This window comes from Callithrix jacchus, chromosome 3 (genome assembly GCF_049354715.1).
Source record: "Callithrix jacchus isolate 240 chromosome 3, calJac240_pri, whole genome shotgun sequence".
NCBI classification, from domain to species: domain Eukaryota; kingdom Metazoa; phylum Chordata; class Mammalia; order Primates; family Cebidae; genus Callithrix; species Callithrix jacchus.
Window position 1 is genome coordinate 69,231,997 of NC_133504.1, and position 15,361 is coordinate 69,247,357.

Consider the following 15,361-nt stretch of genomic DNA (forward strand, 5'->3'; position numbering starts at 1 on the left):
TGTGATATCCAAGAAACCACTGCCAAATTCAAGATCATGAAGGCTTTCCCCTAAGGCTTTCTTCTAAATGTTCTATAATTCTAGGCAATATATTTAAGTTAATATAGTTTAATTAACTTTCATTTATGGTATAAAATAAAGATCTAACTTCCTTCTTTTACATGTGGATACCCAATTTTCCCAACGTCATTTGTTGAAGCAACTATCCTTTCTCCATTGAGTGGTCATGATGCATTTGTAAAAAAAATCACTTACCTGGGCAGTTTTGGTAGCTCACACCTGTAATCCCAAAACTTTGCAAGGCCAAGGCACGAGGATTGCTTAAGGCCAGGAGTTTGAAACCAGGTATAAGACCCTGCCTCCACAAACATACAAAAAAATCATTACCCAGGTGTGGCAGTGTGAGCCTGTAGTCCCAGCTACTCCAGAGGCTGAGGTGGAAGGATTGCATGAGCAAGACTGCAGTGAGCCATGAGGTGCCACCATAATCCAGACTAGGCAAAAGAGACACTGACTTAAAAAAAAAAAAAAAAAATCAGACCAGGTGCGGTGGCCCAAGCCAGTAATCCCAGCATTTTGAAAGGCTGAGATGGGTGAATCACTCACTTGAGGTCAGGAGTTTGAGACCAGCCTGGCCAACATGGTGAAATCACATCTCTACTAAAAATACAAAAATTAGCTGGGCGTGAACTACCACGCCTATAGTCCGAGCTACTCAGGAGGCTGAGGCAGAATTGCTTGAATCTGGGAGGCAGAGGTTTCAGTGAGCCAAGATCGTACCACTGCACTCCAGCCTGGGCAACAAGATCGAAATTCCATCTTAAAAAAGAAAAAAAAAATCATTTAACCATATATGTCAAGAGTTCATTTCTGGACTGCCTGTATCAGTTGGTCTGTATGTCTGTCTTTATGACAGTACCACAATGTTTTGATTAGGTTAATGACCGGGAAGTGTGAAGTTTCAAATTTCTTCTTTTTCAAGAATGTTTTGGCTATTCAAGTTTCCTTGAGATGCCATGTGAATTTTTTGGGTGGATTTTTCTAACTTTTCAAAAAATGCCATTGAGATTTTCACAGGAATTGCACTGAAGCTGTAGATTACTTTGGGTAGTACTGACATGTTAACAATATTAAGTCATCCATGAACATAAGATGACTTTCCGTTTATTTGTTTTTTTTATAACAGCTTTATTAATGTGTAATTCACATAAAATTCACTCAAATATACAACTCAATTGCTTTTCATATATTCAGAATTTGACAACCATTACCACAATCAATTATAGAACATTTTTATCACCTCCAAAAGAAACCTAATAACCATTAACAGTCACTCCACATTTCCTCCTAGCCACTCACCAGTACTGGTCTGTTGTCTGTTAGGAACCAAGGTGAGTGGTGGGCAGGCAAGTGAGCTGAGCTTCATCTGTATCTACAGGTAGTCCCTATTGCTGTCATTAATACCTGAACTCCGCCATCTGGCAGATCCGTGGCAGCATTAGATTCTCATAGAAGCATGAACCCTTACTGTAAACTGTGAATGCAAGGAATCTAGGTTGTATAATCCTCATGAGAATCTAATGCTTGATGATCTGCCATTGTCTCCCATCACCCCCATATGGGACCATTTTGTTGCACAAAAACAAGCTTAGGGCTCCTGCTGATTCTACACTATGGTAAGTTGTACAATTATTTCATTATATATTATAATGTAATAACAGAAATAAATTGCACGATAAATGTAATGTGCTTAAATTATTCCAAAACCATGTCCCCAAGTTCATGGAAAAATTGTCTTCCATGAAACTGGTCCCTGGTATGAAAATTGTTGGGAACCACTGCTCTACAATATGTAGTCTTATGTGATGGCTCTTTCCACAAACTGTCCTCCTAATGCTTTCATATTATGTATTAGTTCTTTACTTCGCTTTCTCTGAAGCAGGTTAGAGAAAAAAGATCTTAAGACAAAATACAAAAATTTAAAAATTGGCCGGGCACAGTGCTCACCCCTGTAATCTCAGCACTTTTGGAGGCCGAGGCAGGCAGAACACTTGAGATCAGGAGTTTGAGATGAGCCTGGCCAATATGGTTAAACTCAGTCTCTACTAAAAATGCAAAAATTAGCCAGGCATGGTGTGGCATGCCTGTAATCCCAGCTACTTGGGAAGCTGGGGCAGGAGAATCACTTGAACCCGAAAGGCAGAGGTTACAGTGAACCCAGACTGCGCCACTGTACTACAGCCTGAACGACAGAGTGAGACTCTGTCTCAAAAAAAAAAAAAAAAAATTAAAACAAAAATTGAAGTACTTCATTTCTTTTGATTGCCAAATACTCCATTGTATAGATATACCACATTCATCCAAACATCAGTTAACAAAAATCTGAATTCTGTCCGTTTTTTGAAATGCTGAAATGAACATTCATGTACAAGAACATTTGTGTGGACCAATGTCTTCGTTTCCTTGGATTACATACATAAAAGTGGAATTGCTGGGTCATATGGTAACCCTATGTTTAGCCTTTTGAAAACTGCCAGACAGTATTCCAAATCAGATGCACCATTTTACATTCCCACCAGTACTGTATTAGAGTTTCAATTACTCCCTATCCTCATCAACACTTTTCAGTATATCTGTCTTCTTTATTACAGTTATCCTGTTGGGTATAAGATGGTATAATCATGATTTTTATTTCAATTCCCCTGGCGGCTAATGATGTTGAGCAACTTTTCAAGTGCCTATTGGCCCCATGTATATATCTTCTTTGAAGAAAGGTCTATTCAAATTCTTTGTCCATTTTAATTAATTATGTTTTAGGGACAGGGTCTTGCTTGATTGCTCAGGCTGGAGTACAGTGGCAGGATCCAGCTCACTGTAACCTTGAACACCTGGGCTCACACAATCCTCTCACCTCAGCCTCTGGAATAGCTGGGACTGCAGGCACACACCAACACACCTGCCTAGTTTGTATCTTTATTTTTTTAGAGACAGAGTCTGACTAAGTTGCCTAGTCTGGTCTTGAACTGTTTGCCCATTTTAAAATTAGGTTATTTGTCTTATTGATTTATAAGAGCTCTTTGTATGTTACAAATATTTTTCAACACAGACTGCTAAAAACTTTTTTTAAGAAAAATATTTAGAAGAAAGCTCTTTACCCCTCCCTCCTTTGATTTGCAAATTTTTCTATTATCTTTTTTAAGATATTTTTAGAAGCTTTAGGTTCACAGCAAAACCAAGCAGAAAGTACAGAGAATATCATAGATTCCCTCCAACCATACACATACAGCCTCCCGACTATCATCCAGCACTAGGGTGATATATTAGTTACAATAGATGAAAACACTGACAGTATTATCAAAATAGTGCTATACATTTTCTATGGGTTTTGACAAGTGTACAATGACATGTATTCATCATTAGAACATCATAGAAAATAGTCTCACTGCCCTAAAAAACCTCTGTGCTCTCCTGGTCTATCTATAATTGAGGGGGGCAGGGAAAAAAAACCCTCTATGCTCTGCCTATTCATCTCTTCCCCTTCTACCCTTGGCAATCACTGATCTTTTTACTGTCACTATAGTTTTGCCCTTTCCAGAATGCTACATAGCTGGAATCATACAGGATGCAGTCTTTTCAAATAGGCTTTTTTCACCCAATATAAACTAAGTCTTTGTATGAATCCATGTCTTTTCACAGCTTGATAGCTCATTCATTTTTTAGCTCTTATTAAGTCCATTATCTGAATGTATCATAGCTTGCTTATCCATCTACCTACTGAAAGATACCTTGGTTTTTTCCAAATTTTGGCAATTTATGGATAAAGCTGCTAGAAACATCCATGTACAGTTTATCGTGTGGCTACACATTTCAACTCATTTGAGTAAATTTGCTAGATCCTTTGGTAAGAGTATGTTTAGTTCAGTTTTGTATGAAATTAGCAAACTGCCTTCCAAAGAGGCTGTCCCGTTATGCACCGTCACCAGCAATGAATGAGATTTCCTAATGCTCCACATCCTTGCAAGCATTTGGTGTTACTGTTTTGGATTTTGGCCCTCCTAATAAGCACATAGCAGTATCTCATTGTCCTTTTTACTTGCAACCCCCTGATGATATTTATTGTTAAGCATCTGTTCACATGCCTATATGCTGTTTATCTTTGGTGAAGTGTCAGCTCAGGTCTTTCAACAGTTTTTCTTTTTTTTCTTCAAAAAGCTGATCTACTGATCATTTTTTAGTCAACCATTTTTAAATTGGGTTGTGTATTCTTATGGTTGCGTTTTATTTTTGATTCTGAGTTTCGCTCGTTGCCCAGGCTGGAGTGCAATGGCACAATCTCAGCTCACTGCAACCTTCACCTCCCATGTTCAAGCGATTCTCCTGACTCAGCCTCCCAAGTAGCTGGAATTACAGGTGCCCACCACCATACCCAGCCTATTTTTATATTTTTAGTAGAGATGGGGTTTCGCCACATTGACCAGGCTGGTCTAGAACTCCTGACCTCAGGCGATTTGCCCACCTTGGCCTCCTAAAGTGCTGGGATTACAGGCATGAGCCACCATGTGTGACCGTGTTTTCTTAGTTTTAATAATTCTTTGTATATTTTATCAGATTTGTCATTTACAAATATTTTCTTGCAGTCTTTCGCTTCTTTTTTGTTTGTTTGTCTTTTTTTGTAGAGATAGTCTCACTATGTTGCCCAGGCTGGTCTCAAACTCCTGGCCTCAGGCAATCCTCCCACTTCAGCCTCCCAAAGTATTGAGACTATAGGCACGAGCCACTGCACCTGGCCTTCCTCATTCTCTTGACAGCATCTTTCACTGGGCATAAGTTTTTAATTTTGAGGAATCCCAGCTTATTGTTTCTTTCATAGATTGTTTTGGTGTTATATCTAAAAACTCATGCTAAGCCCCAGGTAATCTAGATTTTCTCTTAGGTTATCTTCTATGACTTTTAAGGTTTTGCCTTTTACATTTCGGACTAGGTCCACTTTGAGTTAATTTTTCTGAAGGGTAAAGATTCATTTTTTTTTTCACATGAATGCTCAGTTGTTCTAGCACCATTTGTTGAAAAGACTCTTTTCTCTATTGTATTACCTTTGCTCCTTTGTCAAACATCAGTTGACTGCATTTCTGTAGGTCTATTTCTGTGCTTTCCATTCTGTTCTATTGATCTAGTTGTCTGTTTTTTCAGTAATACCATACCACCTTGATTACTGTAGCTTTACAGTAAGTCTTAAAGTCAGGTAGTGTCAGTCTTCCAATTTTCAATGTTATGTTAGCTATTCTGAGTCTTTTAGGCATTTTTTTCCCTCTTGAGATATCCACAAAATCATTTACTGGGATTTTGATTGAGTATAATAAATCCATTTCAATTTAACATGACCATAAATTGCACAAAATATATGGTTATGTTGGGAAGACCTGACATTACTGAGTCTTCCCATCTATAATACGAACATGGAATATTTCTTGATTTAGTTTATTCCTTCATTTCTTTCATCAGGGCTTTGTAGTAATCCTCATATAGATCCTGTACATTTTTTTTTTTTTTTGAGATGGAGTTTCGCTCTTGTTCCCCAGGCTGGAGTACAATGGCGTGATCTCGGCTCACCACAACCTCCATCTCCCGGGTTCAAGCGATTCTCCTGCCTCAGCCTCCCAAGGGATTACAGGCATATGCAACCATGCCCGCTAATTTTGTATGTTTAGTAGAGAGGAGGTTTCTCCATATTGGCCAGGCTGGTCTCGAACTCCCAACCTCAGGTGATCTGCTTGCCTTGACCTCCCAAAGTGCTGGGATTACAGGCGTGAGCCACAATGCCTGGCCTAGATCCTGTACATATTTTGTCAGATTTATAAATATTTCATGTATTTGGGTACTAATGTAAATTGTATTATGTTTTATTGTAGTAACAGCCACTGGCTTGTGATAGTTTCACTCAATGATTTGGCCTTTAAAATGTTGTGAAAGCAACAGGCATTTAGTAGAAACTGTACTTCAAATTTTTAATTCTCCCAGGTCAGTAATATGTGATATACTTTCATGTAATGCAGGGCAGCAGCAGTGAGCCTTTTGTTTTTCACTTTCAGTATAGTAATCAATATATTATACAAGACATTAATACTTTATTACAAAATATACATTGCGTTTAAATGATTTTACCCAACTAAGGCTAACATTAAGTTCTCTGAGCATGTGTTTAAGGTAGGCTAGGCTAAGCTATGATGTGTGGTAGGTTAGGTGTACTAAATACATTAGAGTTTAAGAGTGCATTTCCAATTTATGATGAGTTTATAAGGATGTAACCCCATTGTAATATGAGGAACATCTGTACTGGCTTTTCACTTTCTGTATGGTGTCCTTTGAGATCCAAAACTTTACAATTTTGGCCGAGCACCATGGCTGACGTCTGTTAATTCCAGCACTTTGGGAGGCCAAGACAGGTTGATCACAAGGTCAGGAGTTCAAGACCAGCCTGACTAACATGGAGAAACCCCATCTCTACTAAAAATACAAGAATTAGCTAGGTGTGGTGGCAGGCGCCTGTAATCCCAGCTACTCAGGAGGCTGATACAGGAGAATTGCTTGAACCCAGGAAGTGAAGGTTGCAGTGAGCCAAGATCATGCCATTGTCTCAGCCTGGGAAATAAAGCAAGATCCCATTGCAAAAAACAAAATTTTTTAAAATTTCAATGATTTCCAATTTACCTTTTTTTATCATTTGTCCCTTGTGCTATATAGTGTCAAATGGAAAAAAAACGGTCAAATCCAAGGTCATGAAGATTTTACATATTTTCTTCTAGAGTTTTATACTTTTCCCTCCTAAACTTACAAATTTAATTCATTTCAAGTTAATTTTGATACATGATATAAGATAAGGAAGGACCCAACTTCCTTCTTTTGTATGTATATATCGAGTTGACTGAGTCCCAGTTGTTGAAACAACTATTCTTTCCAAACTGAATGGTGTAGGCACATTTGCACATTTGTTGAAAAGTTAGTTGAAAATAGACATGTTTATTTCTGGGCTTTCAATTTTATTCCATTGACCCACATGTTCATCCTTATGTTAGTACCACTATCTTGATTACTGTGGCTTAGTAGTAAGTTTGAAATCATAAAATATGAGTCCTTCAATTTTGCTTTTTGTTTGTTTTGAGATGGAGCTTTCACTCTTGTTGCACAGGATGGAGTGCAATGATGTGATCTTGGCTCACCGCAACCTCCACCTGCTGGGTTCAAGTGATTCCCCTGCCTGAGCCTCCCAAGTAGCTGGGATTATAGGCATGAACCACTATGCCCAACTAATTTTGTATTCTTAGTAAACACAGCGTTTCACTATGTTGGTTAGGCTGGTTTCAAACTCCTGACTTCAGGTAATCCACCTGCCTCAGCCTCCCAGTGTGAGCCATCGCGCCCAGCCATAATTTTGTTATTTTTTAAGAATGTTTTTACTACTGGCCGGGCACAGTGGCTCAAGCCTGTAATCCCAGCACTTTGGGAGGCCGAGGTGGGTGGATCACGAGGTCAAAAGATCGAGACCATCCTGGTCAACATGGTGAAACCCCGTCTCTACTGAAAATACAAAAAATTAGCTGGGCATGGTGGCGCATGCCTGTAATCCCAGCTACTCAGGAGGCTGAGGCAGGAGAATTGCCTGAACCCAGGAGGCGGAGGTTGCGTGACCCGAGATGGCGCCATTGCACTCGAGCCTGGGTAACAAGAGCGAAACTCCCTCTCAAAAAAAAAGAATGTTTGACTACTATGTATTCCTGAAATTTCCACATGAATTCAGATCACCTTGCAAATTAAATGGGTATCCTTCAAACTGCAATTTGAAAAATTTAATAACTTTAATCAATACCCCTTTTCCAGATATAAAATTACATTTAAATACTAATTCATTTACTGCTCTCTCTCCCAGTTTGTGTTAATGTTACAGTAAATCTGTAAGACATAATAATTGCTTTATACATTTAATATTCATTTAGGTTTAATCATGTATTTATCACTTATTTTTCTCTGCAGTCCTTTCTGTGGCTCTGATATGTAAAATCATAAGGCTTTGCTGGTGCTAATTTCTCATATTCTGCCCATCTTACTGAAAGATATTTTTGCAAGGCATACAATTATAAGTTGACAGTTATTTTCCCTTGGCAAATTAAAGCTATCATTCCATTGTCTGTTGCCTGTCACTGTTGGGAAGCTAACTGTCAGCTGTCTAATGATTCTCCTTTCTTGAAAATAATCTGTCGTTTTCTTTCTGGCTAATCTCTGACACCTCTCCTTAGTCCTACAGAGGTCCTAATTACCTTTTATAATAATGATTCGGCCCCATTCTCTCTACCCTTTTATTCTGGAACTCTCACTGAATGTGTACTTTAGACCTTCTCCATTACTCTATATTCCAAATTTCTTGCTTATCTTTAAAAAAAATTAAAATAAAAAGCTTTATAATAAAATCCATTATATGTTAAATTACGAAACTTGATTTGAAACTTACCAAGCAATAGCAGACTGTGTAGAAAATCATTCTGTACCCTCTTTTCATATATTCAATATATTTTATATATTCATATATCATTATTTCTTCACTACTCTGTGGTAATTTCTGAATTCTTGTTAGCAGTCTTCCAGTTGACTAATGCTCTAATTCTGTCTTATCTGTGGTTAATCCCTTAAATTGATTTAGTTCTTAATTTTAATCATAATTGTTTTTACTTCCAAAAGTTCTATGATTATTCTTTAGAATTTCTTCTTCTTTATACATAGTTTTATTTCCTTAAACATAGTAAACCTAGCTACTGCATACTTTAATAATTTGACTATCTAAATTATTTTAAGGGGCCAGGTATGGTGGCTCATGGCTGTAATCTCAGCACTTTGGGAAGCCGAGGTGGGCAGATCACTTGAGGTCAGGAGTTCAAGAGTAGCCTGGTCAACATGGTAAAACCCCATCTCTACCAAAAATATAAAAATAGCCAGCTGCAGTGGCACCCACCTGTAATCCCAGGTACTTGGAAGGCTGAGGCAAAAAAATTGCTTGAACCTGAGAAGTGGAGGTTACAGTGAGTTGAGATGGTGCCACTGCACTCCAGACTGCACAACAGAGCAAGACTCCATCTCAAAAGAAAAAAAAAATTATTTTAAGGCAAGTTTCTGCTGCCTGTTACTTTTGCTCATTTTCACATGCAAGATATCACTTTCTTGCTATTCATTTTATGTGCTGCTAACTTTCCTTGCAATATAATGTGAATAAATACTTTGAGGTCTAGGATAAAGGTGAAAAAAAATCCTCATTTTCATATGCTAGGCACAATCACATTAAATTGACAACTAGTGCTTACTTTAGTCATCCAGAATATGAACTTGGGTTACATGAATACAACTTCCAACCCAATTTTTTCCTCCCTGTTCTGCTCAGCACAACCAGAAAAATATTCTTTGTAGAGTCCCTTAGGGCAGTAGGTGTGAAGCAAGTTCAGTTCTTTCACTGAAAATGAATATTCCTTTTGGGCATCTTTTTTTTTTTTTATTTCCATGGATGTTTGGGGAACAGGTCATATTTAATTACATGAGTTAAGTTCTTCAGTGGTAATCTGTGAGATCTTGGTACACTTTTGGGTACCAATTAAATGGGAAATGAATCCTATGAAAATCCATAATTTTGGCTGATCCCTGAATTTGTTTTTTATCCCTGTTTTGAGTAGCTTCTACAAGGGACTTCAGGGTAAAACTAAGTTTCAGTACTTTACTTCTCTATAGTTTTAGCCTGATAATAATTTACCCAGCATATCTTTATTTTAAGCAGAAATTTTCTTACTTATAGGCCTGTCATTTTAGTAGTCTTCAGCAGTAAAGATATGCCCAAAACAGAATAAAGCCTTTATTCCCTCTTCGGTCCAGTTTACCATAGCTTCCTGAATCCACCAAAACTCTTTTGCAGAGTCAAAATGAGTACTAAATTGCCCTATCAATATGACATACTTTTCACTTTTATCTAATTCAACCTATAAAGTTGCAGACACACCTGATTATTCTCTTCTCTTGGAGCCAGCTTTTGACTTCCACAACAACACACTTTCCTATACAACTCCTGTACAATCATCCCTCAAGGCTCAGATGAGATAGTCTTCTCACTTCTATACTTCCTGTACCTGTTTGTCTTAGCCTACCACTTCATATTCTGTATGGACGGCCTCTTAACTGGATTTACTCTGCCCACTCTGTCCCTGTACAATCCATTCTCTGCCAAAGCAACTAGAGTGATCTATTAAAAATAAAAATTAGATCATGTCACACTGCCTTTGCAAAACTAAGATACTGCATTTGAACTTTAGATAAATTCCACATTATTTAACATGGCACATAAATGATCGGACTACTGCCTATTCAGCTATAATTAACTTTTCATATAATACTATAGGCAAACTGACCTTTTTTCCAGTTCCTCAAATATGCCAAATTCTTTCTTGCTTCAGATCCTTAACATTTACTGTTTCCTCTTCTTGGAATACGGTTTCCCTACTCTTTGCTTGGTTATGTCCTACCTCCACTTCAGATTTCACTATTACTGACTTTCTCAGAGGCCTTCCCTAACTACTCAATGAAATAGCATTCTGTTTTTTTTCTTTTAGAATACTTATCATAACCCACAGCCAATATCATACTGAATGGGCAAAAACTAGAAGCATTCCCTTTGAAATCTGGCACTAGACAAGGATGCCTTCTCACCACTCCTATTAAATGTAGTATTAGAAGTTCTAGCCAGAAAATCAGGCAATAAAAAGAAATAAAGGATATTCAATTAGAAAAGGAGGAAATCAAATTGTCTCTATTTGCAGATGACATGATTGTATATTTAGAAGACCCCATTGCCTCAGCCCAAAATCTCCTGAAGCTGATAAGCAACTTCAGCAAAGTCTCAGGATACAAAATCAATGTGCAAAAATCACAAGCATTCCTATACACCAAGAACAGACTTAAAGAGAGCCAAATCAAGAACGAACTGCCATTCACAACTGCTACAAAGAGAACAAAATACCTAGGAATACAACTAACAAAGGATTTAAGGACCTCTTCAAGGGGAACTACAAACCACTGCTCAACGAAATAAGAGAGGACACAAACGGAAAAACATTCCATGCTGATGGTTAGGAAGAATCAATATCGCAAAAATGGCCATACTGTGCAAAGTAATTTACAGATTCAATGCTATCCCCATCAAGCTACCAATGACCTTCCTCACAGAACTGGAAAAAAACATCTTAAACTTCGTATAAAACCAAAAGAGAGCCCACATAGCCAAGTCAATTCTAAGCAAAAAGAACAAAGCTGGAGGCATCACACTATCAGACTTCAAACTATACTACAAGGCTACAGTAATCAAAACAACATGGTACTGGTACCAAAACAGAGATATAGACCAATGAAACAGAACACAGGCCTCAGAGGCAATGTCACATATCTACAACCATCTGATCTTTGACAAACCTCACAAAAGCAAGCAATGGGGAAAGGATTCCCTGTTTAATAAATGGTGTTGGGAAAACTGGCTAGCCATGTGCAGAAAGCAGAAACTGGACCCCTTCCTGACACCTTACACTAAAATTAACTCCAGGTGGATTAAAGACTTAAACATAAAACCTAACACCATAAAAACCCTAGAAGAAAATCTAGGCAAAACCATTCAGGACATAGGCATAGGCAAGGACTTCATGACTAAAACACCAAAAGCATTGGCAACCAAAGCCAAAACAGACACATGGGACCTAATCAAACTCCACAGCTTCTGCACAGCAAAAGAAACAGTCATTAGAGTGAATTGGCAACCAACAGAATGGGAAAACATTTTTGCAATCTACCCATCTGACTGAGGGGCTAATATCCAGAATCTACAAAGAACTAAAACAGATTTACAAGAAAAAAACAAGTAAGCTCATTCAAAAGTGGGCAAAGGATATGAACAGACACTTTACAAAAGAAGACATACATGAGGCCAACAAACATATGAAAAAATGCTCACCATCGCTGGTCATTAGAGAAATGCAAATCAAAACTACATTGAGACACCATCTCAAGCCAGTTAGAATGGCGATCATTAAAAAATCTGGAGACAACAGATACTGGGGAGGATGTGGAGAAATACACTTTTATACTGCTGGTGGGAGTGTATATTAGTTCAACCATTGTGAAAGACAGTGTGGCAATTCCTCAAGGACCTAGAAATAGAAATTCCATTTGACCCAGCAATCCCATTACTGGGTATATATCCAAAGGATTATAAATCATTCTACTATAAGGACACATGCACACGAATGTTCATTGCAGCACTACTTACAATAGCAAAGACCTGGAACCAACCCAAATACCCATCAATGACAGACTGGACAAGGAAAATGTGGCACATATACACCATGGAATACTATGCAGCAATCAAAAACGATGAGTTCATGTCCTTTGTAGGGACATGGATGAACCTGGAAACCATCATTCTCAGCAAATTGATACAAGAACAGAAAATCAAATACCGCATGTTCTCACTCATAGGCAGGTATTGAACAATGAGAACACATGGACACAGGGAGGGGAGCATCACACACTGGGGTCTGTGGGGGGCAAATAGGGCAAGGACAGCAGAGGTTGGGGAGTTGGGGAGGGATAACATGGGGAGAAATGCCAGATATAGGTGATGGGGAGGAAGGCAGCAAACCATACTGCCATGGGTGTACCTATGCAACTATCTTACATGTTCTTCACATGTACCCCAAAACCTAAAATGCAATAATAATAAAAAAAGATTTATTGTAATTTGTGATTAAATACTTATTGTGGGTTTATTTTTATGTCTGTTCCCCCAATTATCTATAGGTTTTAGGCATATAGAAACCCTACTTTTTATCTTCTCTCTCTGTGCCCAGTTTCTAGCAGTGTCTGGCACATAGTAAGCATTCAATGGTATATGTTAAATGACTGATTTCTCTCCCTTTAAGCAGACTCACAGGAAAAGTACAAGTCTAATGAGAAACTACATGTAGGGCACAGAATCAGAACCAAAGAGAATGAGTTAAATGATGAGAATGTACATAAGAATAAGGTCAAAGTAAGATATATCTACAATTATAAAGGTTAAAGATATACAGCCAACATTACTTTCCTTTGATTAATATTTACTGAATAAGATCAGCACATGCCTCAAGAACTCAGTACATGGCTTTTAATTACTGTTGTCTACACTTTAAGGAAATAATCACCTACAAATGGCATGTTTCTCAAGACGGCTTACAAATTTGTTACTTGGAAGACTAAAAACATTTCCCACAGAATCAGTATTATATACAGTGATTAGGTTCCTTAATGTTTACTCCATAATTTATTTATCCAGTTTAACAAATATGAATTGAACATTTCTTTGTGCCAGAAACTATTCTAGCACTAGAGATACAAAAGTAATAAACAAAATAGACCAAAAAATCCTATCATCAATGGTATTACATCCATGGTTTTTCTTCAAGAGAATAAAGGTAAGTAAAATATACAGAATTATAGATATTGATATATCCTACAGTGAAAAACAAAGCTGGGTGAAGGGATAGAGAGTGGGAGAAGAATAAATTTAACTGGTATCTCTGTTGTATTACAAGTAAAATAGCAATGCTTATACTAGAAAAGACTTCCAACTGAGAAGCATTATAAAAACAGGCTTCCCTTCCCACAGCAGTAGGACAAGCAGGGAACTGCTCAGGCTCTAGTTGGGTTCTCCAAGAAGGCAGTAATTACAGAAGGCTAAGCAGTACTGGAGATTCCAGGAAGAAAAGAAATGAGGGGCCAAGAAGGCCAATACACTTCTTGCTGATGACATGAAACCCCATTGACAGGCAGGACCCACTACTCAGCCACTAGTTGGCCAGTTTTTCTTCCTACAACTTTAATTCCAACCAAGATCAGTTTCTTATTTGGCATATAATGTTATATAACTTTCCCTTATTATACCTTGTCCTGAAAACAAATATTTAACTATTGGGGCTTTTCTGATAACCTTAATGACTGAAAAAGATCCCTTTTACTCCCTTACTTGTACCATTATAATTCATATTGACATAGTACAGATACCTAGTAAATTATTCTGGCACTCTATTTTACTTTAATAACTAGGATAGGGATGAGGATCTGGGGTGAATGAAATGCAAGAAGATAAAAACTTAGAACAAGATTGTAAAAAGTATCCCTAGCATCACAGTAATGACTGGACCAACAGAGACAATCATCCAGTTAAGTCATCTACAGTTTGTCCACAACCCTGGATCGTGCATCATAACTAAGTGGGGAAAACAGAAAGGAGCAAGAAAAAGTAAGTGTTCTCTAAAGCCACTGGCTCATACAGCTGGGGTGATAGCCAGGTAAGTAATGAGCATATGAATTAAGCCTGTCCATAGTAACTTGTTTTTATTCTTTCATATGAGAAAGGGCGTTCTTAGCATTTTCACCTAAAAAAAAAAAAAAAGCAAGGGTTTAACTCAGTGAGTGCTAATTGTCTTTTATAATTATAGCATTCATCACACTGTTACTTTCATAAAATAAAATGATTCCTCAGGTAATTATCAGGTATATTTCCAGGAATTTTTCCAGTTAAATATAGTATGTTTATATTCAACATTTCATAAAATAAAGCCTCAAGTTTAAGAATATAAATAGCAACATACAATCAAAATAAAGCATCAGCAGAAAGATGTTGGCCAGAAACAATTACCTTTATGGCTGTGTGTTTGTTTTCATCTTCTTCCATCCATAAATCCTGTTCATAATAATATAAGCCATCATTGATAACTCTAGCAAGTTCAGATGTGATTTTTGCCCGAGACATGTGGTTGCCTGTTCGATCTCCTGTAGGATGTTTTTTCACATAAGGTGGTGTCTGAGTTACAATCAAAATCTTATTTAAGTCTTGGTCATCAATTTCATAATCTGAATCATTATCAGACCAATCAGTAAATGTGTTTTTTCGTCCTATTTGTTCAATCTCTTCATCAAACAAAAAATCAAGTTCTTGTTCTGGTTCTTCTGAAGAACATAGCTGATTTAATGACCCTTCAGGCACAGACACTGATTCCTGAAGGAAGAAATCAGTAATTTATATAAAAAATTTTCTATCACTTTTAAATTAAATGTCATAAAACAGTGTTGCAAGTAAGTAATATCAAGCTTTTATGCTCAATTACTAGTTTAACAGCCAAACTGTAAAAGAAAACCAAGTGAGTATTATTTTGGCCAATAAATTTAAAACTAAAGAAAACCACAAAAAGATTAAAGATTCTTTTAGCATTTGAATAGTCTTAATCAACCATTACCTTTCACACTGATA

At 37.4% G+C, this 15,361-nt stretch overlaps 1 protein-coding gene across 10 annotated transcripts in view; it reads right to left on the reverse strand.

Moving 5' to 3' along the window:
- LARP1B (La ribonucleoprotein 1B) overlaps positions 1 to 15,361 on the reverse strand; it is a 197,198-nt gene that overhangs the window by 123,175 nt on the left and 58,662 nt on the right. For 9 of the 10 annotated variants that reach the window (XM_035292958.3, XM_035292959.3, XM_035292963.3 and 6 more), the window contains one exon: positions 14,750 to 15,109. The exons of the other annotated variant lie outside the window; for it this stretch is intronic. In XM_035292958.3, coding sequence (XP_035148849.2) covers positions 14,750 to 15,109 — 360 coding nt within the window. The remainder of the gene's footprint in view (positions 1 to 14,749; positions 15,110 to 15,361) is intronic. 10 annotated transcript variants of the gene reach the window in all.